At 41.5% G+C, this 23034-nt stretch overlaps 10 protein-coding genes across 10 annotated transcripts; 7 read left to right on the forward strand and 3 right to left on the reverse strand.

The window, feature by feature from the left end:
• Window positions 1-974: 974 nt before the first annotated feature.
• RPL33B_2 (60S ribosomal protein L33B) lies at window positions 975-2508 on the forward strand (the record flags this gene model as incomplete). Its single annotated transcript, XM_064826989.1, has 9 exons — window positions 975-1106; window positions 1160-1196; window positions 1257-1358; window positions 1421-1530; window positions 1589-1655; window positions 1717-1801; window positions 1860-2206; window positions 2266-2353; window positions 2406-2508. The coding sequence occupies 9 exons, from the start codon at window positions 975-977 to the stop codon at window positions 2506-2508; spliced, it is 1071 nt and encodes a 356-aa protein (XP_064676046.1).
• Window positions 2509-2627: 119 nt separating this feature from the next.
• ATC70_007732 (uncharacterized protein) lies at window positions 2628-5255 on the reverse strand (the record flags this gene model as incomplete). The annotated part of the gene is made up of 7 exons (XM_064826990.1): window positions 2628-3039; window positions 3098-3489; window positions 3537-4370; window positions 4437-4489; window positions 4542-4667; window positions 4721-4861; window positions 4919-5255. The coding sequence occupies 7 exons, from the start codon at window positions 5253-5255 to the stop codon at window positions 2628-2630; spliced, it is 2295 nt and encodes a 764-aa protein (XP_064676047.1).
• Window positions 5256-7113: 1858 nt separating this feature from the next.
• Window positions 7114-8157, reverse strand: ATC70_007733 (uncharacterized protein; the record flags this gene model as incomplete). The annotated part of the gene is made up of 4 exons (XM_064826991.1): window positions 7114-7136; window positions 7212-7601; window positions 7663-8032; window positions 8092-8157. The coding sequence occupies 4 exons, from the start codon at window positions 8155-8157 to the stop codon at window positions 7114-7116; spliced, it is 849 nt and encodes a 282-aa protein (XP_064676048.1).
• A 723-nt stretch (window positions 8158-8880) lies between these two features.
• ATC70_007734 (uncharacterized protein) lies at window positions 8881-11649 on the forward strand (the record flags this gene model as incomplete). The annotated part of the gene is made up of 5 exons (XM_064826992.1): window positions 8881-9292; window positions 9350-9442; window positions 9501-9704; window positions 9776-9917; window positions 9981-11649. 5 exons carry the CDS (start codon window positions 8881-8883, stop codon window positions 11647-11649), a joined length of 2520 nt encoding a protein of 839 aa, XP_064676049.1.
• Window positions 11650-11870: 221 nt separating this feature from the next.
• Window positions 11871-15684, forward strand: ATC70_007735 (uncharacterized protein; the record flags this gene model as incomplete). Its single annotated transcript, XM_064826993.1, has 9 exons — window positions 11871-12169; window positions 12228-12647; window positions 12698-13277; window positions 13337-13474; window positions 13530-13617; window positions 13665-13766; window positions 13821-15101; window positions 15155-15279; window positions 15337-15684. The coding sequence occupies 9 exons, from the start codon at window positions 11871-11873 to the stop codon at window positions 15682-15684; spliced, it is 3381 nt and encodes a 1126-aa protein (XP_064676050.1).
• A 173-nt stretch (window positions 15685-15857) lies between these two features.
• On the forward strand, window positions 15858-16399 carry ATC70_007736 (uncharacterized protein; the record flags this gene model as incomplete). Its single annotated transcript, XM_064826994.1, has 2 exons — window positions 15858-16071; window positions 16131-16399. The coding sequence occupies 2 exons, from the start codon at window positions 15858-15860 to the stop codon at window positions 16397-16399; spliced, it is 483 nt and encodes a 160-aa protein (XP_064676051.1).
• A 116-nt stretch (window positions 16400-16515) lies between these two features.
• On the forward strand, window positions 16516-18407 carry ATC70_007737 (uncharacterized protein; the record flags this gene model as incomplete). The annotated part of the gene is made up of 8 exons (XM_064826995.1): window positions 16516-16933; window positions 16987-17160; window positions 17221-17346; window positions 17399-17508; window positions 17563-17629; window positions 17690-17778; window positions 17837-18290; window positions 18391-18407. 8 exons carry the CDS (start codon window positions 16516-16518, stop codon window positions 18405-18407), a joined length of 1455 nt encoding a protein of 484 aa, XP_064676052.1.
• A 612-nt stretch (window positions 18408-19019) lies between these two features.
• On the forward strand, window positions 19020-19412 carry ATC70_007738 (uncharacterized protein; the record flags this gene model as incomplete). The annotated part of the gene is made up of 1 exon (XM_064826996.1): window positions 19020-19412. One exon carries the CDS (start codon window positions 19020-19022, stop codon window positions 19410-19412), a length of 393 nt encoding a protein of 130 aa, XP_064676053.1.
• Window positions 19413-20058: 646 nt separating this feature from the next.
• Window positions 20059-21205, forward strand: ATC70_007739 (uncharacterized protein; the record flags this gene model as incomplete). The annotated part of the gene is made up of 5 exons (XM_064826997.1): window positions 20059-20077; window positions 20137-20196; window positions 20257-20370; window positions 20424-20662; window positions 20741-21205. The coding sequence occupies 5 exons, from the start codon at window positions 20059-20061 to the stop codon at window positions 21203-21205; spliced, it is 897 nt and encodes a 298-aa protein (XP_064676054.1).
• A 261-nt stretch (window positions 21206-21466) lies between these two features.
• ATC70_007740 (uncharacterized protein) lies at window positions 21467-22749 on the reverse strand (the record flags this gene model as incomplete). The annotated part of the gene is made up of 2 exons (XM_064826998.1): window positions 21467-22402; window positions 22459-22749. The coding sequence occupies 2 exons, from the start codon at window positions 22747-22749 to the stop codon at window positions 21467-21469; spliced, it is 1227 nt and encodes a 408-aa protein (XP_064676055.1).
• Between the last annotated feature and the right edge of the window lie 285 nt (window positions 22750-23034).

Raw genomic sequence — 23034 nt, forward strand, 5'->3', positions numbered from 1 at the left:
ATAAACTCTGTAAAGCAATACGTAACCAAATTTGACAGCTTTCAAGCCTTCATATCTTGACATGTAGACTTTTATGAGCCACTGGAATGACGCCAAGCAATTGTACTGGAGTAGTATTAACTTCCTGACACATTTGCTCAACTTTTTGGGCCAAAAAAAATATGGCCAAAAATCGACCAAAAACCATGAGGTACCCCTCATGGTTTTCACCCGAAATCAAGCAATCGCATTTTTTACCTTAAAAATGAAGACTTTTACTATGGTATATATCAAATCAAAATGTTTCGACTGAACTTCTTGAGCAATTTATGAAAATAAGAAATGAGGTTTCTGGCCAAAAAATCAAAATTTTGCATATCAAGGTTCCACAAAGATGATTTCAGAGGTTACATTAGATCGATAGAAACATTTTGATTCAATACATGCCATAGTAAAAGTCTTCATTATCAAGGTAAAAAACGCGATCGTTTGATTTTCGATGAAGACCATGAGGGGTACCTCATGCTTTTTGGTCGATTTTTTGCCATGTTTTTTTTTTGGCCCAAAAAGTTGAGCAAAGGTATTAGGAAGTTACTGCTACTCGAGTACAATTGCTTCGCGTCCTTCTGGTGGCTCAGAAAGGTCTATATGTCGAGATATTAAGGCTTGAAAGTTGTCAATTTTGGCTGTGTTTTATACATTTGCTTGTCAATAGGCAAATTTTTGTTATGATATCAAGGCGTAAAGACATTGTATATATTAATCTAGGCTTAGAGCATTATGTTAAATCTAAATATTCAGCTGGAAATATTAGGTTGAGTGGCACTGTTAAACCGTTGTATCAAAGCACAATAATACAGCTTATTGGTGACATAATGGCAGCTCAAATTACTAGGTGGTCATATTAAAGCTAAACGGAGTTCCCTGATACATAAGAAAAAATCTGCAAAATGGAATACAAAACTTTTGTTTCTTCAAATTAAATTATAACCAAAATGGCTGCCAGTGATCATACTTGTCTTACTGAGGGTTGTGGCAAAACTGCTACTCTGCAGTGTCCTACCTGTATCAAGTTGAAGATTGAAGGATCTTATTTCTGTTCTCAAGATTGTTTCAAGAAAAACTGGGTAAGCATTGGCATTTTTACTTCTGTTGCTTTTCTAATAAACAGTGTCAATAGGGTCAACACAAGTTGGTTCATAAGGCCAAGATTGAGAGTACATATACTTGAGCTGTATGATGCTGATATTCTTACTAAGATGTGATTTTATGATTAGGTGAACCTCACAATCCTTTCCCCAACTACCGTTACACCGGTGATCTCCAAGCTGTTTACCCTCTCTCGCCTAGACGTGAAGTCCCCGAGGGAATTATGCGTCGTAAGTAATAATGTGATGAACCGAATCACAGTAGGTACTGATGAAGTTTTTTTTTTGTATAGCTGATTATGCCGAGAGCAGCATCCCTGTGTCCGAGCAAAGTGTCCGCATGAGCTCTACCATCAAAGTTTTGAATGATGAAGAAATCCAGGGCATGCGTGAAGTTTGTAAGGTAAGGTCTAAAGGAGTCCATTACTGTAGTTAATAGAATATTCATGTCTGTTTGATAGATTTCTCGTGAAGTTTTGGATATCGGTGCTGCTGCCATTCGCCCTGGAATTACCACAGATGAAATTGGTAAGCCTACAGTTGGGCAATCCACTATGGCATGTAGACTAAACACTTATCATTGCCGCAGATGAAATTATCCACAATGCTACTATCGAACGTGGAGCTTATCCTTCCCCATTAAACTATTACAAATTCCCCAAATCGGTGTGCACGTAAGTACCTTGCACGTAGCATTTCGCCACAGCAATAGACATTGATCCGTATGCATAGTTCTGTTAATGAAGTTATTTGTCATGGTATTCCTGACAAGCGTCCTTTGAAAGATGGCGATATTGTCAACCTGGATGTCACTTGTTACTACAAGGGCTTCCATGGTGACATGAATGCCACTTATTGTGTTGGCAATGTGGATGCCAAGGGCAAGAAGTTGATTGACACTGCTAGAGAGTGTTTGGAAAAGTCCATTGCTATGGTCAAGCCCGGTATCAGATATCGTGATTTTGGCAAGGTCATTGAAGAACACGCCAAGAAGAATGGATTCTCTGTTGTTCGTACATTCAGTGGCCATGGTATCAACCAACTTTTCCATTGTGCTCCCAATGTTCCTCATTATAACAGTAAGTAGGCAGTATAAAGTCAATTGTGGTTGTATTAATGTGCGTGTGGATTCAATCAGATAACAAGGCTGTTGGTATTATCAAGGCTGGACACTGTTTCACCATCGAACCGATGATTTGTGAGGGTGGTTGGAGAGATGAGATCTGGTAAGTGGCAAGTAGTAGCTCATATTGTTCGTAAGATTGACATGTTGAACAGGCCCGATAACTGGACCGCTGTTACCACTGATGGCAAGCGTTCTGCTCAATTCGAGCATACCTTACTTGTTACAGAGAATGGCTGTGAAATTCTTACCAAATAAATTTAGAGATGCTAATTCTTTTTAGACCCATTTCTCATGTAAATACAAAAAATAAAACTCTGAAAGCTCAAGTATTTTTATTTACAAATGGTATGATTATGTTTACAAATTGTAGTGTATTAAACTTGTTTCGTTTTCATTTCAGCAAGCTGCTTAAATAATTCAACCATGTTTTTCGGATCCTTCAATTGCCAATTAGCCATGGTGCATTTCTTGAGTGTCATGGAGACAGTGTATAGATGGTCTCGGTCAATTCCATGACCATACAAGGTCGAGAACATGGATTCCTCGCATAATGCCATAGGACTATCCTGGTCGTTGGCATTACCTATACATAGCACAAAGTTGGGTCGTATTGTTTCAAGCAAAGTTTCAATTAAAGTGGAATAGCCTCCCGAAGAATAAAAGGAAGAACATTTTTGCACTTGAATTCTAGCTTTTGACTTGAATATCTTTAGTTGTTGGCCATGTGTAGCTGCGATGTTGACCAAATTCACTAGCTCTTCATTGCATATTTTTGAGTAGTACGACCTATTGAAGGAGCATGTTGGCCGCTGTATTGGACGTCATGTTCAGATGAGAAACTTACACTCTGTCAGAATTGAATGATTTGCTGAAATCAAGAGTAATCATGGTTTTGATATCAACGATACAAGAGCCCAACAGTTTCTGAACGTATTTTTGGAATAGTTTGATGATCAATTTTTTCCAGTCTGTAAATTTCTTGTCTGTCGTGAATGAGATAGATGTAGTTTTCCATGAAGCATCAGATGGCTGTCGAACAAATGCACCATACTCTGCACTAAGACCAAAGGAGTGAGGATTTTCTTTTGACCATAAATCAAGCTCTGCTTCTGTTTTTCCAGATACAACGTATACAGAGTTCATGGTGTCCTGACTGAGGGTCTCAATATAAGGCAAAAGCTTCTGGACAGCGGGATTTGCCGACTCGACATCTTCAGCTGGCGTGGTCAGGTTGTCCTATTTCATGTCAGCACTGAAACGATAATTCCATTCTCAATACATACGCTATCACAGATAATAACAAGTTTCTTTCCAGAAGCAGCTTCATAGGCTTCAATAAGCTGCTGGGTATACAGAGGAAGAGTTTCATGATCCACCAGAGTTTGAATAAAGCGATGCGCGCAAGTGGTAGCGTCATTCTCAAGCACAAATCGGTACAATGATTCATAACGCTTTTCAGAATCAATGGAACGCATGGTCAGTGTATCGTGAAGAGCAGTGACTAAAGCGGGTATGTCGGATGGGTCCTCGACAGCAGTGATAATGCCATTTGGTATGACGAGCGATGAATCTTTAGACATAATGAGTGGAGCATGGCGTTCATGCTGAGATAAAACAAATTCCCTGGCAGAGGTCAGTGTGGAGGAATGGGAGCCCAAAAAGAGGCCCAGATCAGCAGCAGCCATCAATGCTTCTCGCTCCTCTCTATCTAGTTCTTGATGATAGAAATGAACAGGCACAAAATCAGTATTGCCGTACAGCTGATTGATCTGGCGCACGATTTCAGGAATGGCTTTCAAATCACTTGCGGGGACACGAGTAGAACACAGATGAATGAGAACGAGGTGATTCATCAAATAACGGTCTTTGGAGAATAGCTGGGAGAATGCAGCTAATGTTCTAATCACATTTGCCACATGTGTATCGCGGCAAAAGATAATTTGTTTGTGGGGAAAGAGATCTCTGATCTCCTTTGCACGCTCCAAAACAGAAGATTTGAGAAGTAATCGATTGTCAACACCACTAGGAAATACACCTACGTGCTTGGATGAGGAAGAACACTCCATGTGTAAGAGTCTGGTGCATGCTGTAGCGAAATGGCGGGTATCTAGTTTGGTCTATTTGGTTGCGAGTGTTGGTAAACAGGTCATAACGGACACCCATCGATAACAAGGGGTTATTACCTGAAAACCAATGTGATCTGCTAGTAAAATGGATTCCAGCATGGATTTGCATTCTACAAAAATGATTCAATTTATATAGCAAGGGAGACAATCTGCTAGTCGTACCGTAAATAGCTGCAAGATGCTCACAATAGGGAAAATTAGCGTAGATGGACATGCCAATTTTGGCATTTGGCAAGATTTGGCCAAGATAGTGAGGCACCATAAGCAATTGATAATCATGAATCCAAACTAAGGCAATGTCAGCTTGACATCTAAAAGAACACACTTCAACTGAAACATACCTATATCGCCTGTATGATACCTAGCTGCTACAGCCTCTGCATAGGCCATGTTGACACTGCTATAATTCTTCCACATGCCGGCCATGGTTTTATCACAGTTTGATGGCGACGCAGGCGACACTTGAAATAATGGGTCAAGCACTAAATGTTTAATTGTTAGTTTCGTACTTTATGAATGATTGTACAACTGCAAGTTACCATTCACGACAAATGCGTATAGATCTTTATCAACGGAAGCATGCTTAGAAGGCCGAGAGTCGATGCAGATGGATTGTTCGTATCCAGCAAGTGATAGCGAGGCAGCTGCGTGAATCATGTACCACGATGCTCTGGAGCGCACATTAAACAGCTCTTTTGATGGTGAATATACATTTAATGGTACTGTCTGTGTCTTGGCTGAGAAGTGATTTGGCGTTGTAGGTGGTGAAGATGGTAGCCTATCGTCCGATGCGTATGTTGAGAATGGGATGGGAATGCCATCCGTACTCAATGGACATACGCAATGAATGATTTTCTTAATGCCACTTGCTGTCATTATTATAATTGAGAAAGTAGAAGAAGAAAGAGAGAGAGAGGGCGACGATTGCAGTATCTTATCTTTCGCTCTTATATGAATAGAACAAGATCATTCAGCCTTAAACCTTGCCATGATTAGGTAATTTAGGAAACGTTTAGCCTTTTCGCAATTACATTTGCCGCCTCGCTTGTTCTTTTACTGCTTATGTGTCTATCGTGGGCAATCCGCTCATTTGCAGGAGACTTTAACTCTTGATTGTTTGTGGATAAGCAAACAATAGACTGATGGTACAGATCAAATCTCTTCTGCTTGTTAATCAACCTTTAAACCTTCCGTATTATGTAATACAGACGGAATAACTGCACATTGATGCCAGAAACCCTTGCTACCTTTCCCAGCAATCCCCATGGAGTGGAAAACCTGGGCCCGATGCTTAGATAATCAACCCAAGAATGCATTTTATTAGGTAAATGTCAATCTAGGATAGGTTTCCCAGGGAAATGCCATCAAAAGCTAAAATAAATGATTCATTACATAATGTCTTGAGCAATTACCACTAGTTTTTTGTACAACAAGACATAGCATTATGTCATATACAGTGTACAAGCAATCCATGTTGCATACATGGCGGAGCACATTAGCCAAGGCACATTCCACTTACTCTAGAATGATGAGAACACAGCATCAAGTGCTCCCATTTTTTTTTGTGCCTGAGCAATAGGGCAAAATCAATAGACCACCAAGTCTGATCTCATGGTGTGTGAATTGATTCATATAGATGATCAACTGTTTGAGCGTTTCTATGGTAACGAAATGGATTTTAACATAATAGACGCTTTTCAAGGCTCGGGATTCTGCATTCATATGCACTATAAATGTAGCTTAACGCTTCATCTTGATTTGAACTGTAAATACACTAATAATCAAAAGAACAGCTCACCCCATCAGAAGCAACCCGCGGAATGTGTCTGAGTATAGGCGTTGTTGACCCATTTTACTCTGTTGTAGGTCATGATACCACTTTCGGTGCTACATGAAAGAATTGGGAATTACTGCAACTACAGTATTCATTTTCATTACGACTGGCCATAATTTTCACATTGGAGAGGGAGAAAGACAGAGATTCAACTACCAAATGGAAGCAAACCTCCCTTTTGTTTTCATAACGTGATGATCAGATGTGGCATGACGGTGTGTGTATGTTTGTTTCTACAACATCTTAATAAGGGAGTCTTGACTTCCTGCATGCTTTTTCAATGTGTGTGCAAGAAACTATCATTGACATGTGATAATACAAGATTAAAATTGAGAAAAATTAAAATGAAATGGATTTGTATGTTGTTCCTATAGTAAATCCATACAAGGGCTTCTTTATTGATCTTTAATAAGAGAGATATTGCAGTATAGAGAATATATGGAAGTTTCGACAACATTGCATTGAGGATTGATACAAACATCTGCAACGTAATTGGTGCAATGCTGATGATGGTGGTATAGTACTAATAAAAGTGTTGTCATGGCGTACCAGGTAGATGTAATTACATTATGTACATTTGAGAGAGAAAGAGAGAGGTGATGGACGTTTGAGCGACATGGTTGATCCATCATGTCAACGCAGTGGCACTGGGATTTGTTGGATGATAGTAGATGGCCTTCTCATCTTGCGGATCTTGCTCGTCCTTGATGATGGATGTGACAAACTTGAGGAACACCAGGAAGAGAATGATGGAATGAAGAACCATTTTATTGTGATATATATGTAAAAAGAGTTGAAAGAGTAATAAAGAGGAGAAAGAGTGAAAACAAGGATGTGTACTTATATACTAAATCACACTACATGCATAATACACCTCACGTGAAATCTGTCTGTTCACTATTAATTCTCTTTATAAGGATATTCTACAATACACACACACACACACACACACCTATTAGTATCCACATTGTCCATCATGCTCTCCATTTAGCACTTACCCAGGACATCGTCCTTCTTTCGCCACAACTTCTTCTTCTTCTTGGTCGTCACATGCTCTGCCCATACTTCAGTGCAATACTTCTTTTTGTATTTACGGATAAAGACAGGATCCCATAGTTCTGATGCAATGCCAAGATCTTTACAGCACCGCATAAGCGCATTGCTCTTGCAGCCTTCTGACGCAGTAGGTAATCCAGAAACATCGAAATAATCCTGCTCCCCTCTTGCTTGTGATACAAAACGTCCACTACAGATCAATGCGTACTCACGCGAGATATTCTTTGTGGAAATGGTGTGTTCTCCACGCGGTGCTAGTCCCCATCCACCAGGCCCAAATGCTCTGTTCAGTATACGTCTATATTTGATTTCAGGTAGATAGAGCAGACCATCTAGATACCATCCTACGATTAATCTCACGCAATGGCAAGTCCATCCCAAATCCAAATCTACCTGGCTTGATTTCAATATCCTCAGGACTGACAGGTTCAAGTAAAATATCAGCTACATCTTTGGGAAACTTCTCAGTGGATAGACCGTAGAATGAAGAGGACCAATTGTGCCCAGCTTCCTTGGGTTCTTCTTCTTGATCCACTTCAAGCGATGGTGATGCATCGAATTGATCGGATGTAGGGAAATGCTGAGGTTGTGTGGCTACTACTGGCGTCGCTGCTTTGGGTTCAGTATATGCCTTCTTGCTACTCACTTCAGTTGTGGTCTTGGGTTCGTATTTATTCTTGGTAGCAGGGGCAGCAACAGAGGGAGTGGCAATCTCCTTTTTGCTCACCTTGACATAGCGAGTGGTAGTGACACTGCGCTGTAGCTAAAATCCCAATGTTTAGAATACAGGTTTAGCATTGCGATTGTTTGGATAGATGTTACATTGAATCTCTGAAGATGGGCAGGCCTTGCGACACTTCTTTTCAAATGGCTGGCGATTGCTTGCATGTCAATCTACTGGTCTTGTTCAAAAGATGAAGTGAACTACGGATTTTGATTGTCGGTTCATAGTAAACGGGTGGTGCCTATGATAGACATTGGAGGAAAAATGGTCACTCTGAACAAGGAGTGAATGAAATGCCAAACAGCCATGGCATAAATTTACAATAGCCTTGAACTGAAACGGCCATTTATTCAGGATCCGCATATTTCTAAATGTTGCAAGATCATGTTACTTCTATAGAAAATCTCACTATCGAGGGCCTATAATGCGTATGGTTTCCATAAATACCAGTGTGTATACGTATTGAGAATAGCGTTCAAACGCTGATCTACTGGACCAAATGCTTTCAAAGGTCTTGTATTCAATATTTATGCTTCTAGACGGACAACATTTGAGGACCAGAGCAATGCCAATTTGTAAAATGAATACACAATGAGCGTGAGTAACTATTCAAGTAGTGCAATACGCAATTGCAAACATGTTAGTAGTGAGTGCAAATATAAATTACTAAGAAATCGATGTGAGAAAACCCATTTACAGTAAAAGATTTGGTGCTGATCTGAACACAAACCTGATGCGGAAGGTCAAAAGAATTGGCCGTGAGGTACTGATTATGCCACGCTGGGAAATATAGTTTTTCCATGCAAAAAAATGGCCTTATATATAAAGAGAGTTTGGCCTATATTTTCTCATTTTGCTTCGTAACTCTTACATTCAATTGACTCAAGATGAGTGCTGACAACGATGAGTGCACTCCTTTAATTCAACAGAATCATCGTCAGGATCCATCCATGAGCAAGAGCAACAAGAGATCCTATCATGTCTATGGCATGGCGCTCGGTTTCTTATTCCTGTTTGCTGCCTTTGTTCATTCATTCAGAACCAAATTGCCAACGCCTTTATCCGACACGCAAGCCAAGGAACTCGATGATTTCTCGGGCATTCATGCTTACAATGAATATTTGAGCCGTTTTACTGCTCCTCATTCTGCCAACACTCGTGAAAATGGTGCGATGAGAGATTGGCTCGCATCTGTCTCTCTCGAGATGCAAAAAGACGCTACTGCTCGCGGACTGCAAATGGATGTCATTGCTAATGATACCTCTGAAGTTGTTATTCCTCAAGATTGGTTCAGTGATAGTAAGTCTTGGTACAATTGCCCGATGTGTATGTATGCTGATCCATGCTTTTATTCAGATGAACACTGGTTTATCCACTCTCGCAATGTGATTGTCCGTTTGAATGGTACTTCTGGTAGAGAAGAGGCACTTTTAGTCAATGCTCATTATGGTAAGTTGCTACAATCTGCGCAAAAGGTGAGTTTGAGCGACTGATGTGGCTCGAGTAGATAGTGTCCCTACAAGCAATGGTGTCACTGACAATGGTATGGGTGTTGCCACAGTGCTCGAGATGATGCGCTATTTCATTGACAATCCTCCTCGCAATACCGTCATCTTTTTGTTCAATAATTTTGAAGAAGGTGGTTTGCTTGGCTGCAAAACCTTTATCCATCATCCTTGGTATGCTCCTGTCAAGCTTTTTATCAACCTTGGTAACGTATTCCATATGAATGCTGGGCAAAATGCTTGTTTCACTCATGTCAACCATTCTGAACTTTTTTAGAGGGTGCTGGTGCTGGTGGAAGAGCCATGATGTTTAGAACCTCCAACTTAAATGCCGTCAAGAAACTTGCTGGATCTAGCGCCAAATTGTTGCATAGTTCTCCTCTTGGAAATGACATGTTTAAGGCTCAAATTATTAAGAGGTACAGTTGCTGTAGACACTGACAGGCGCAAGATGGAGGAAACTGACATAAAGATATTATTAGTGATACCGATTACTCTGTGTTCCTCCAAGATGGTGTCCCTGGTATAGATATTGCCTTCTATGCTCCTCGTTCTCATTACCACACACCTCGCGATAACTTGGCTTACACGACTCCTGATGCTCTTCAGTATATGGGTCAAATGGCCTTGGCTGCTACCAAGGCAATTGCCAACAGCAACGATATGATAAACACAAACAAAGGTGAAGAGCTCTTTATCTACTTTGATATCTTGGGTCGTTGGATGTTTGCCTACAGTTTCACCACCTATCAAATTATCAACGTCATTGCTCTTTTGCTTGTTCCTGGTGTGGGCCTCTTCTTGACCTTAAAAAACAAGCCTTCTCAACAGACCACTTCATCGCTCATTAAGGAAAAGCTTTGCCTCCTTGTTCAAGGTGTCATTGCTGTCTTTTCCGCTGTGATTTTTGCTGCCTTGTTTATCGGTGTCGCTGTAGTTGCCATGTGCAAGATCAACCCTTCCATGACCTATGGTGATGTCTATGGCGCTGGCCTTTATACCTTTGCTGCTGCTTTCTTGGGCATACAATTCTCTCAATTGGTTCTCCCCATGAAACTCAAGCAAACCCTCGCTACCACGGATGCTGCTTGGTATGGTTTGCTTTCATTCTGGTCTCTTTTCCTCGTGCTTGCCATGTATGCTGGCTCAAAGAGCATTGCTAGCTTGTACTTTGTTGTCTACTTGTTGGCGTTCAATGCGTTGGCTGCCTTGCTTCAAGCTGTTGTCCCTGCCACTCAAAAGTTCCGTTCGCCCTTGATCTTCTTTACTCAAACCATCATGCCATTCATCTTTTTGTTGGAAATTGAGTTCTTGGCCATGGATGCTTTGCGTCATGCCACTGCTGATGGTACTCCTGAAATCGCTGTCTACATCTTCATTGCTCTTCCACTCTTATTGATTGCTTTACACTTCGTGCCCTGGGTTTATGTTGCTGGCAACTACCGCAAGGTTACCATCGCTGCTGCTGTGGCCTTCTTCTTTTTGTTCACTATTTGCTCTGCTCTGCAACCCTTCAATGGCTCATGGTCTCCCAACAAGCTCATCTTTAGACAAGAGTACAACGCCGGCGATGCCTTGGCCACTGTTATTGTCTCATCTGCTACTGGTGTGCAAGCTACCCTCAAGTCTTCCATTCCTGCTCACGAATACAATACCGTTGAATGTAGCCCTTTCAAGAAGTACTTGACTCGCTGTACCTATCAAACTGACCTATTGCCCAAGTATGGTGGCAACGATACCTTGTCAGAATTTGTGTTGTCCGAGGTGGAGAAGACTTGCTCAGAGACCACTTGTATCTCATCTGTTACCTATGCTTCCAAGAACAGTTTGATGTGCCGTGTCCTGTTTGATCCAGCTCAAAATGACTATGAAACCATTCAACATGCCTGGGTCAATGGCAGAGAGCATAAATCCAGCAACATCTCTTCCATCATCACTTATATCAATGATTATGAACAACCTGTTAACGTCAAAATCGAGTACCCCAAAGAGAGATATCCCAAGGCTACCTTTAGTTGTTTTTACGATGAATGGACTGAATTACAGATCCCTGCTTTCAATGCTTTCCGTGATAGCTTGCCTGAAAGCGCTACTGTCTTGATCCGTGGTCAAGGTATTGCTCTAGTCAATTATAAGAATGCTACTCTTTAAAACTTGTATTTAAATAAATCAGATCATAATCTTGCTTTTCAATTATACGATGAATCATTTGTATATCAAACAAACTGATATTCAGTGATCTATGTCTACATTTGGCCATGTAGAACAGCTCCATGTGACCAGCAAGCTGTCTGCATTTTGTGTTTTTGTGACGGTACGCAAAGCAAAAAAGTAATTTTTTTGCATTTATCTCTTTTATCAAATCAATCAAAATGGGTCCAAAACGACAAACTAGAAACAAGGGCAAAGGAAAGGCATCAATGGCGATACCAACAGGGGACACAGACACAGAAGATGTCGATGTATCCGCTCTAATGAAAGGTACAGGCATCTTGGATCTTGCCAATCCCAGCAGTATCAACGAAATCGAACAAGCAGATGACAGTAAAATGGAACTAGAAGAAGAGGGCTTTGAGGAGGACGATGACGACGATGACGATGACCAAGACTCGCTTGATGAGTGGATGGAAGAAGACGACGAGGACGAGACAGTGGATGATGATGAAATAACGTACAGTACATCGCTATAAGCATACGCCCAGGACACTGACAGAAATTGCTCATCACAGGACGCTTCTCAATCAATCAGCAGAGCAACGCTCCAAATTAAAAACAGGTGATTTGGATGAATTCCAAAGGGAGATGGAGGAGTTCGACAACAATTTAGCATTGACATCTGGCATTGGTCTGAATCGTGTCAAAAGGTCTACCAAGAAACGCATTACAGCAGGCGAGTTGAGACTCAGTGATGAAGTAAAGCGGGTACTGGGTCAAGCCAACGGGCTATATATCCAAAAAGATTACGGCAGTGCCGTGGATCTACTGCAAAATATCATCAAGGAAAACCCGCAGGCCTATCCAGCGTGGAATACATTGGGATTAGTGCATGAAGAGCTGGGGAATACAGAGAAATCACTCCAGTTTCGTATGACAGCTGCTCTCTTGACAAATGACAATGATCTATGGAAGGAATTGGCACAGAAATCAATGTAAGTCTGTTGCAGTTTGAGCCATTGATCTAGTACTGATACGATTATAGTGAATGCAATGCTACTCGCCAAGCTATCCACTGTTTCTCCAAAGTCATCAGCAACGATCCAACAGATGTCGATGCTATTTGGGATCGTGCATTTCTCTACAAGCAACTTGACGACACTACAAAGGCCATTGAGGGATTTAAAACTATTCTAGAGCACTATCCACATCACTTCAAGGTCATCAACGAACTGGCTCACTTATACCGAACCCAAGGCAAAACCAAGGAAGCGATTCAAATGTACGAGGACGCGATTGTTTGGCATACAAACAACATTGAAGAGGACGAAGATGAGGACGAAGAAGAAGGAGTAGAAGATGACTTCAAAAACAAATTGGGATATTCTGAAATCAACATGTTGAGTGAACTATACCTGATTCTGAACGACTACAAGAAATCACTCAACACGATCAAAACCGGTTTGAGACTGATTCAAAAACGCCAAAACGAGACTTGGTGGGTGGATCGTGATGATGACGATGAATACCTGGAAGATGATGAAAGTAGAACAGAATTTCCCATTGAATTACGAGTGAGAATGGGTGTTTGTCGTGTGTATATGAATCAAGTGAGATTGGGCACAGTAAGTTGGGCATTACTTGTTCTTGTTATTACCAAGAATTAAGTTACACTCCATAATAGGAACATTTCAAATATTTGTTGCAATACCCTGCTACTACCTATCCCGATTTGCATCAAGATATTGCTTATGCCTACTATGATAAGAGGCACTTTGATCTAGCGCTGCAAGTGTTTCAGAGAATTATTGATGTGTCAGATGTAAGTGGCCGTACCTTAGAGAGGCTAGACTTGCATACTAAAGACGTATCCACAGGAGGTACAAACGGATCTGGTTATTAAAACTGGTGATTGTTTCAAAGAGATTGGCCATTTGGATACTGCTGTGCAATTCTACAAGAATGGTAGGACACGTGTGAGATGTTATTGACATTCAACTAACCATGCCCAGTGCTGGAGGAGCAAAGTGACAATGTGGATGTGTTGATGTCGCTTGCTACTGTCTACGAAGAGCAAGGAAAAGAGGAAGAAGCTTTGCAACTAGTCGATTATGGTAAACTATAGATTTTGAATGTTTAAAGCTGCTCAACTCAACCACTCTCTTTAGTGATGGAGCAAGGTAGAAAAGCACGCAAGCAGAAAAGGTCTGACCTGGACAAGGACGATGACCAAGACGAATCTACCGCCAAGGACAGGCTCAACGAAATGAAGGAAAATCGAAGAAAGAGAGCCAAGCCATCCTCCTCCATCTTTGATGAAACGAGTAAGCAAAGTAAAGCAGAGTACTATCGTCAGCGTAAAAATGAGGATAAACGTTTGGATGATGAAAAGACGATTGCTACACACAGCATATTCAAAAAGCTGGATGAACAGGATGAGCAATTGGGCCCCGACTTGAGAATAGCAGACAGAGGTCTGATGCGTGATTACATGCGTAATGCGCGAGACCTACTTGAGGACTTTACGACGGTGTCAGCATTCTATCCAACCAAAAAATCATATCGATATACTGGCTTCTATGCTCTGCGAAAAGGAAGAAAAACGTACAGATACAACGCCGACATTGGTTTAGAAGCACACACTATGGCAAATCGTCTGCGAAAGGTCAAGATCAAGAACGAGGATGGCTCTACAACACTAGCAGACGCACCGTCGCAGGACATGGATGATGAAGAGACAAAGATGCACCAAGAAGAGGAGGAAAGGAACAGACAGCTCGTGCAAGCCACTCAATTTCGTGGCATTTCATTTGACAAATGGCTCTACGTGTTTCTTCGGTATGCATTCATCTTGGCTGTGACAAGACGAACAGAAGACGCTTACGAGGTGCTCAAGAAGCTTTCCAATGCCAATGTGTTTTATCAAAATGTGGAGAAAAAGACGGCCATCCGACTTGCCATGGTAGGTTGCGGTGTCATTGGCAAGAGCGAAAGCTTCATTCAGTTGGGCGCTCGTTGGCTTTGTAACTACTATCAGTTCCAAAACGACCCTTACAGACTATTCATGTCTGTTCTCAATGAAGGCATTTCAGATACTGTGGCCTATGCGTCTTATAATCAGCTGAGATACCTGATGAGAAATATTCGATTGATGGATGCACTTGTCACTAACAGACGCAAGACATTGGAAGGCTCAAATGACAATGCTGTTGCTTTGGAGGAGATTCTAAAACTGAAAGAAGCCATTCTAGCCATGAATGTGGACCCCTCCACTGCCAGTGAGCAGCACTACAGCCGCTTTTACGATATACCCAAGGAAACCGACATGAACATGATTAGCAACAACACTGAAAAGAAGGGCATTGCAGCTCCTACCCAATTAAGTCCTATGCTGCTGACCGTATTTGGAGGCATTGTGAGTCTGACCAAGAGTGTATTGGCTTCTTCTCGTAAGTAAAGTAAGTTGGACAAGCATGCGTGTTATGACTAACGATAAACCTAGTGTTCTTTTTGAGGTCGTATGCCATTGCACCCAAAGATCGTTTGAATACGCTTTCTTTAGGCTTGTCCTTGCTGCATTCAGCCATCACGCGTAAATCAGAAAACAGACATTTGCAAATCATGCAGGCAAGTAGCTTGAAATCCGAAAAAAAAAGACAGACTTGATAATAACTGTTACTTCAGGGCATGTTGTTCATCTTTGAGTATGCCAAACTGGCCAAACACAACCAGGAGGCAGAATACAACATTGGCCGTGCGTTTCATCTGTTGGGATTGACTCATTTAGCGGTGCCACATTATGAAAAAGCCTTGTCCATGAGAAAAGCAGCTGACGGCACTGTTGAACGTCGACCCGTGGAGGATGTGTACAAATGGCCCATTAGCGAAGAAGAAGAACAAGAGCTAGAGCAAGACATGGACGATGAATTCGACCTCAAATCAGAGGCTGCCTACAACCTGCATCTCATCTACATTACCAGTGGTTCCATGAGCTTGGCGCAGATCCTTATGCTTAAATACTGCTCTGTTTAATTAACTCAATAAATTTGACTCCTTTATCGGTTTCTTGTGGTACGCGCACAGATGCAAGGGCCAGATCAAACGAGTTTGGAATACGTTTGATACCAGTCGTGTGACTATGAGAGCTGTAGCTTTTGCTTCAGTCATTTCCAAACGTTGGATTTTCCATTTATCCATTTGGACATATGCCACCCAAAAGAAACCTGACACCTAAACAGCTGTCAAATAGCCTGAGCTACGTGCAAAAGGAAGCTCCCTTCCTGGCACGCCTCAAGAACCAGAATCAGGAAAAGGAAAAGACAGCTAGGAAATTTGAGAATTACGAGGATGGCCAAGACGATGATGATTATGACGAACTGGATGGAGCACAAGTAGTGGAACTGGATGCCAAAGGACGAGGTAAAACTATCAATAAAAGGCAATGATCGACATGACAAACTTGTTGACAGCCGTTTAAGAGGTGTTCAAAAAGCAGGATGAGGAGGACGAGAAGGACCAAGATGAAAAAGAGGAGGCATCCAAAGAGCCAGAAGCACCAGCAGTGGATGAAAACGGCCGCCTCTTGTTTCGCAAACAAGCGGCTTCATCAAAGCGCAAATTGCAATCTATCATCGATGAAGAGATCCAGAAATCAGACAAAGCATCGCTAAAAACCAAGAAGAAAAAGACCAAATCAAAATCAAAACCAACATCCTCTTTACTATCGTTTGAGCAAGATGATGAATAAATTTAGGCAACCAATCATCGAAGAATGCAACCACACTATAAAAATAAAGTTTCGTTTTGGATTTCCCTCTTTCTCTCTCTCTCTCTCTCTCTCTCTCTCTTTCTTTCTCTCACATCATGTCTCTCCCCTCTTCGCCAGCACCATGTTATCAGCCAGACAAAGTGTTTCAATCCAAGGTCAAACTGAGTAATAGAGCATTGGACGTTATCTCGTCTGTAGATCATAGCAATGTGCTTCGAAGAGTCGCATCCGTGCCGAATACCACAGATTATTTCTCCAGCAGCATTAGCAGCAGCAGCTCCAGTAACTCGACGCTAGACGATCTCGCTCCACCAGCACCACCACTGCCGCTGCAAGTGCACTCGACACCATCATCACCACGTCCCTCGCTTCGATCTTCCTACTCGCTTCAAAAGGACACTGTGCAAGTAGGGCCCACTGATTTTGAAAAGGTTAGATTGTTGGGTAAAGGTGACGTTGGGAGAGTCTATCTGGTCAAACACAAGGAAACCAAAAAGCTGTACGCTTTGAAAGGTGAAGCACTGACATCTCCTTGCTAAGATTCCTTTCAATTAATATATGCATAGTGTTATCGAAAAAGGAAATGATTAAAAGAAACAAGATCAAGCGAGCCATGGCAGAACAGGCCATCTTATCCACAGCAAATCATCCTTTCATTGTGCCTTTGTATCACTCATTTCAGAGCAACCAGTATCTGTATTTTTGCATGGAGTTTTGTGTGGGTGGTGAGTTCTTTCGAGGTAGGCTATAATGATTGTGCTCCAAGCAAATCAATGATACTGACGCCACGGGAACAACAGCTCTGCAGAATAGACCTGGCCGAATCCTCAAAGAGAATGACGCTAAATTCTATGCTGCTGAAGTGGTAGCAGCATTGGAGTACCTGCATCTGATGGGCATTGTGTTTAGGGATCTCAAGCCAGAGAGTAAGACCAGCTTTGCATTTCCACCCCACCCTACATTAATTGATTGATCTAGATATTTTACTACATGAATCTGGCCATTTGATGTTATCTGATTTCGATCTTTCTATACAATCACCTTCAGCAGCTCCACCCACTCTTGTACAACCTAATTCCCCATTTTCGGTAAGAAGGACATAAAGCATATTGGGAAATGGTACACTTACATATATTTCGTAGCGGCAACCTATGCTGGATACCAGATCATGCATGAACCTCAGGACCAACTCGTTTGTTGGCACAGAAGGTAGGTTTTTTTCTACTACCACTAGCCATGTATCCTGGCTCATGTCAATGCATTGTATAGAATACTTGGCTCCAGAGGTGATAAGAGGAAATGGCCATACAAGCACAGTCGATTGGTGGACATTGGGTATATTAGTATACGAAATGATTGTGAGCACAAGAGCCTGGCATGGTGTATGAGTGACAGACTCATTCTTTGTACATGTAGTGCGGATACACACCCTTCAAAGGGCCCACTCGAGACGACACATTTGAACTGATCCTCAGCCAATCCGTTGAATTTCCAGATTACTCCAGCAATCCTTATTATCGTGGGCCTGGATTATCCAGCCATTGCAAATCATTCATTCGAAAACTTTTGACCAAGAACGAAAAGAAACGTTTAGGAGCTCGCGCTGGCGCAAGTGAAGTCAAATCGCATTCATTCTTCAAATCCATCAATTTTGCATTACTACGAAACATGAAACCACCCATTATACCAAACAAGGACAATCCCATCCGTTGTATCCACTTTAATCGTCTCAAAGAAAGTATCAGTTTTGACTTGAATATCGATGATAAGCATCAGAACACCTTATCACCACCCTCACAGCAGGAACACAATCCCACGACACCACCACCAACAGATGACGATGATGATCCTTTTGTATCATTTAATTCAGGTACAACATGTAATTTATTGTATAATATTGTTGGTGTAACTCATCTCTTTGTTGTTGTTGTTTTTTTTTTTTTTTTTTTTTTTTTTTTTTTTTTTTTTAGTCACCATTCATAGGTAATCCATACGTGTAATCCATAATAAATACAATGCTAGATGCCATCTACCGTACATTCAGAAGACAGGCTCAAATTTGACATGTAAGACAACTCATCGGAAGCATCAATTACATCCACCTTGTTGAGAACTAAAAGACGTATGATGTGGAGGAGGCTGGCGGTTGTGGTGCATTAATGTCCATCGTTACATGCCAATGATACGACACTAAATATTCCTAGACCTCGCTTATGCTTGCTGTCAAACCTGAATAGATCCATTAAAAGCGCAGCAGTGTCTTTGTTGATTGCATTTAATACAAACGACATGGTATTTGTTTACACAGTGTTGTTGTTTATACGCTACATTATGTACCTGCTTTGTGACGCTCTGTAAAGCATATCGATGCATCATGTCCCTTGGTTGAGCAAACAACACTGGGTGCAGAACAGCTTATGTTCACCAAGTATATGCTGTATGGATGGTATATTGTCAGGATCTTCCTCTCCTTTTCTGTTCTTGTAATATATTTCTCTTTATTTTTCAATGTTGTATTATATTATTATTTATTGCGCTTTCAAGTTGGTTCATGGGGCTTCGATTACACCAAACTATCAATCTTGTAAGAATTCTGAGCATGGTGCAACGAACGCAAGTGCTACATCAGATTTGTGCGAAAGCATGCACACGGTTGAACAGTAGAATCTACTGCTATTCAGGCGGCTATGTGGCATTAGGAGATTTAGTGGTGCGAAAAGCATTAGACGAACATCATTACCTCGACTTGACGCAAAATTTGGTCTTGGATGAGACAACGGCAAAATGGGTATCGATACCAGACAACACACACTACGTTACAGAAGGATCACTCGCAGGTACAGCAACACCAATATCCGACTATCAGTACATTGAGGACGGCGGATACAATGGAACACCTTCCGTTCGAAATGTAACACGATTATTTGACTCTAAAACTGATCTATGGACCACCATTCCAAACGACAATAGAAGCTTAGCAAGTGCCATGTAAGTATCCCCGGTTTATGATAGCATGGGCTATAGTGTATACTATACAAACAACATTCAATCAAGATGTGCATTCGACTCAATGTTCTCCCATCTACATGCTAATGTGCAGCCTCAACACATTGTATGCCTACCTCTCTCTTTTTCTTTCCACAGCTACATGGGCACAGCAGTCAGTGTTCCGAATCAAAAACGCATCTATTATTGGGGTGGTCTAAGGTACACCCTCTGTTGTGTATAATTCATGATTTACGTGACGCTAAACTAATCAACACTACTACAGTGCTACACATTGATAGAGTATGTGTGTCTATTTATACAAGAGGAAAATACACTCATACGTACAAACAAAAATAGATTTTTGCCTGGAGCATCTGTCCTGGCGTGCTACCCTCAGGCACCTATACTCGTTTTGGCCATACAGCCACACTGGACAAAGATGGCATTCGTATATTCTACACTGGAGGCAGAATACGGACCAGCGATAGCAACAACAGTGCAGTGATTGACAGCATCAGCAACAATTCAACTCGCCTTGTGCCTTACTACAACCTGATCCCAATGAACGATATTCTCACTTACAACACATTGGATGCTACCTAGAGCCTTAGACAAAGCCCCTCCGCACCTACCATGTCCAGCAGAGATACATGCACACGGCTAATCTCTGTAAAACTGAACACAACGCTAAATAGATGACAATTTTTGACCTAATATTGTTATTTCAGTGCCTTATTCAGGAAAGATTCTGATATATGGAGGTGCAACGGATGATGGCAATGAAAAACGTATGTAATGTCGTACCAACCTGAAGCATGATGCACATGATGTTTTACCAAAATTTATAGATCCTTCTGCTGTATCCGACTATCTGTATTTGTTTGACTCGAAAACATTGGAATATACACGAGTGGACGATTACGAGCAAAGCCAAGGCGCAGGGCCACGGTTTGGACATTCAGGTAAACTACAAAAGGTTGTATGACTAAGCGAATGCTAATCCAGTTTGTTCAAGCCATTCTCTGCAACAATACCCTGTTTGTCCTGTTTGGTGTCAATCAAAAGGGGCTGATTACCAACGAGGTGTATTTTTTAAGCCTGGAAGGATCCGCAACATGGCTCAAATCATTCTCGCTCTCCTCCTCATCCTCCTCTTCTGTTCCAGGTGCCAATAACAGTAACAATAACTTTGATCCTCACAACACTTTGAATGATAAAGCCATCATTGGAATCTCCATTGGGTCCGTCCTTGTGGTAAGTTACACTGCACAATTTCATATAACTAAATAAAGGGTTTTGTTTTCCTTACCCCAAACTCTAAATCATTTATAGATTGCACTATTGATTACAGGCATCCTCTACGCAATTCATACGATTAGAGCAAGAAAGCGCCATTCAGCAGCTTCAGAAGTAACTGCACAAGAAGGACAGGCCAAGTGTCAGCCCGACAATCACAACAACATGTATGAGATAACACAAAAGAATCTGCCACATCTACATAAAGAATATCAGAGATACAGCTCTGCCACGTTTGATATGATCAACTCGCCCAACGAATACCACCATGTCAGAGCCACCCCTGATGGCGGTGGTCATGGCGTACCCATCTATGTGGATATTTCGTCAGATTCTGCTACATTGCATGATAGCAGCACTGCACCGCGTGGTTTTAGCTTTGATCATACGTTCAGTAAGCCTAATCAAGTAAAGAGCATACAGCAACAACAGCCAGGATTTATACTTCAGCAGCAGCATAGCAGCGGCTCATTACAGCTGCAGCCATCGTCTCTTTATTAGCAACCATATCCCTACAGCCGCATCAGATAATCTTGTAAAACCTTCTGCCATTTAGATGTCGGTTTTATTGATATAAAGAAAAGGAAAAGAAAGTATACATAGAAACAAGAAGTTTACATGAGCATATTACAACCATAAAATGAAGGGGGAAAAGAGAGAGAGAGAGAGAGAGGGAGAAGAGGGAAAATGCAAATGAAAAAAAAGGATAAAGGCATAAAATGTGGAGGGTTTTTATACAAGGTTGACTATATAGACACCGTTTTACCGATGGTATGAATGGAGGCCCATGGAATTGTCTCTTGAAGGTGGTTGCACATGGTTATTATCGCTGGAGAGATGAACAAGTGTGTTTTCAGTGGTGTCGTGAGGGATATGGTACCATTTATTCCATTCTTCCATGAGCGTATCGGGCTGTTCTTGTTCTGATGATTGCTGGTATGCTAAATGGTACTGATGGGTCAAGGGATAAGCGCTGCTCTTGGTTTTGTAACTAGAAGCGTCATACGTAACAGGGTAGCCTAAATTCAACGTAGCAGCACCAGAGAAGGATGATCTATTACTGCCTCTGCTGAATGACTGATAGTCATTGTTGTAGGAGGAGGTGGTCGAGTATGCATCACATGGAGAGAGCGAGGGAGGATGACTACCGGTGGTACTGCTGTTACAGTTAAGGTAATAATCATTATTAAAGAGATCGGCTTGCTCGGTGGGATAGACATTGTATGACATGGTAGAATCAGGCACATTATAGAACAATTGATGATAGGTGGTAGGTGAAGATCCAGATAAAGAAGACGAGGATGGGGAAGACAACAGATCTGATGATAATGATGATGGTAATAAATGTTGTTCGGCTTCCGGAACATCTCTTGTTGTGGTAGTCGTACGAAAGTGATTGAATAACCTTGAAGGTGATGATGGTGCTGTATTGGGCGTGGAGGTAGTGGATAATGAAGGAGGGATGTTGGACGAAGTACGACGTAATAAATGTTGTCTCTTCATACCAGCGGTTAAATGAGTTAATGATTGCTGTCGTCTTACTGAAGCAACAGGTTTCTGTAAATTATCGATGAACAGCCTTTCGCTTCCCTCTCGGATTGTCCAGAAGCAGCCCTTCCGAGGTGGGTTTTGGACATGGCCATCACGATCAATCTTGACAAAGGATTTGTGTAGAGAGAGATTGTGTCTTATCGAATTCTGCATGTGTCCATGTCAGTAGAGTCCATGTGTAGTCATTCACTAGATGTAATTACCTGCCAGCCCTGGGTGTCATTGGAGTAGAACGGATAGTTTTCAGTAATCCAGACATAGATATCATGCAATGTCAGCTTTCGTTCTTTGCTAGTCAGTATGGCATGGCCGATAATAGTTGCATACGAGTAGGGTGGTTTCTCTGTTCTATCAATTGGATTCCATGAACATGTAATCTCAATTGGACCCTCTGGATAGTGAGCGGTTTCTAATTCAATGCTTGATTTGGCTTTGAGTTCCTTCTTCCAAGAACAATCACTACGTCTACGTCGAATTGTTTTTGATTTTTCCATATTGATATATTGTGTATTTGAAAAAGAGAGAGAAAGAGAAAGAAAGAGAAAGAGAGAAAGCTAACAAAAAAAAAAGGGGGAAGCAATTATAAGCAGTTCCGAGCATTGTGCTTCCTAACGGCATCTTATAAAGTTGGGGGTGGTTACCACACGTTTGCAACAAAAAGATCTTTCCTACTTGAATCTTCTTTATCAGACCAGGTGAGTTACACCAAGCTATTTTCTACTATAACCATATAGCATCACATAGCAGCAGTTTCTCTAATAGAAACCGATATGTTTACA

The sequence above is a fragment of the Mucor velutinosus genome (genome assembly GCF_035048745.1).
Source record: "Mucor velutinosus strain NIH1002 chromosome Unknown tig00001553, whole genome shotgun sequence".
NCBI classification, from domain to species: domain Eukaryota; kingdom Fungi; phylum Mucoromycota; class Mucoromycetes; order Mucorales; family Mucoraceae; genus Mucor; species Mucor velutinosus.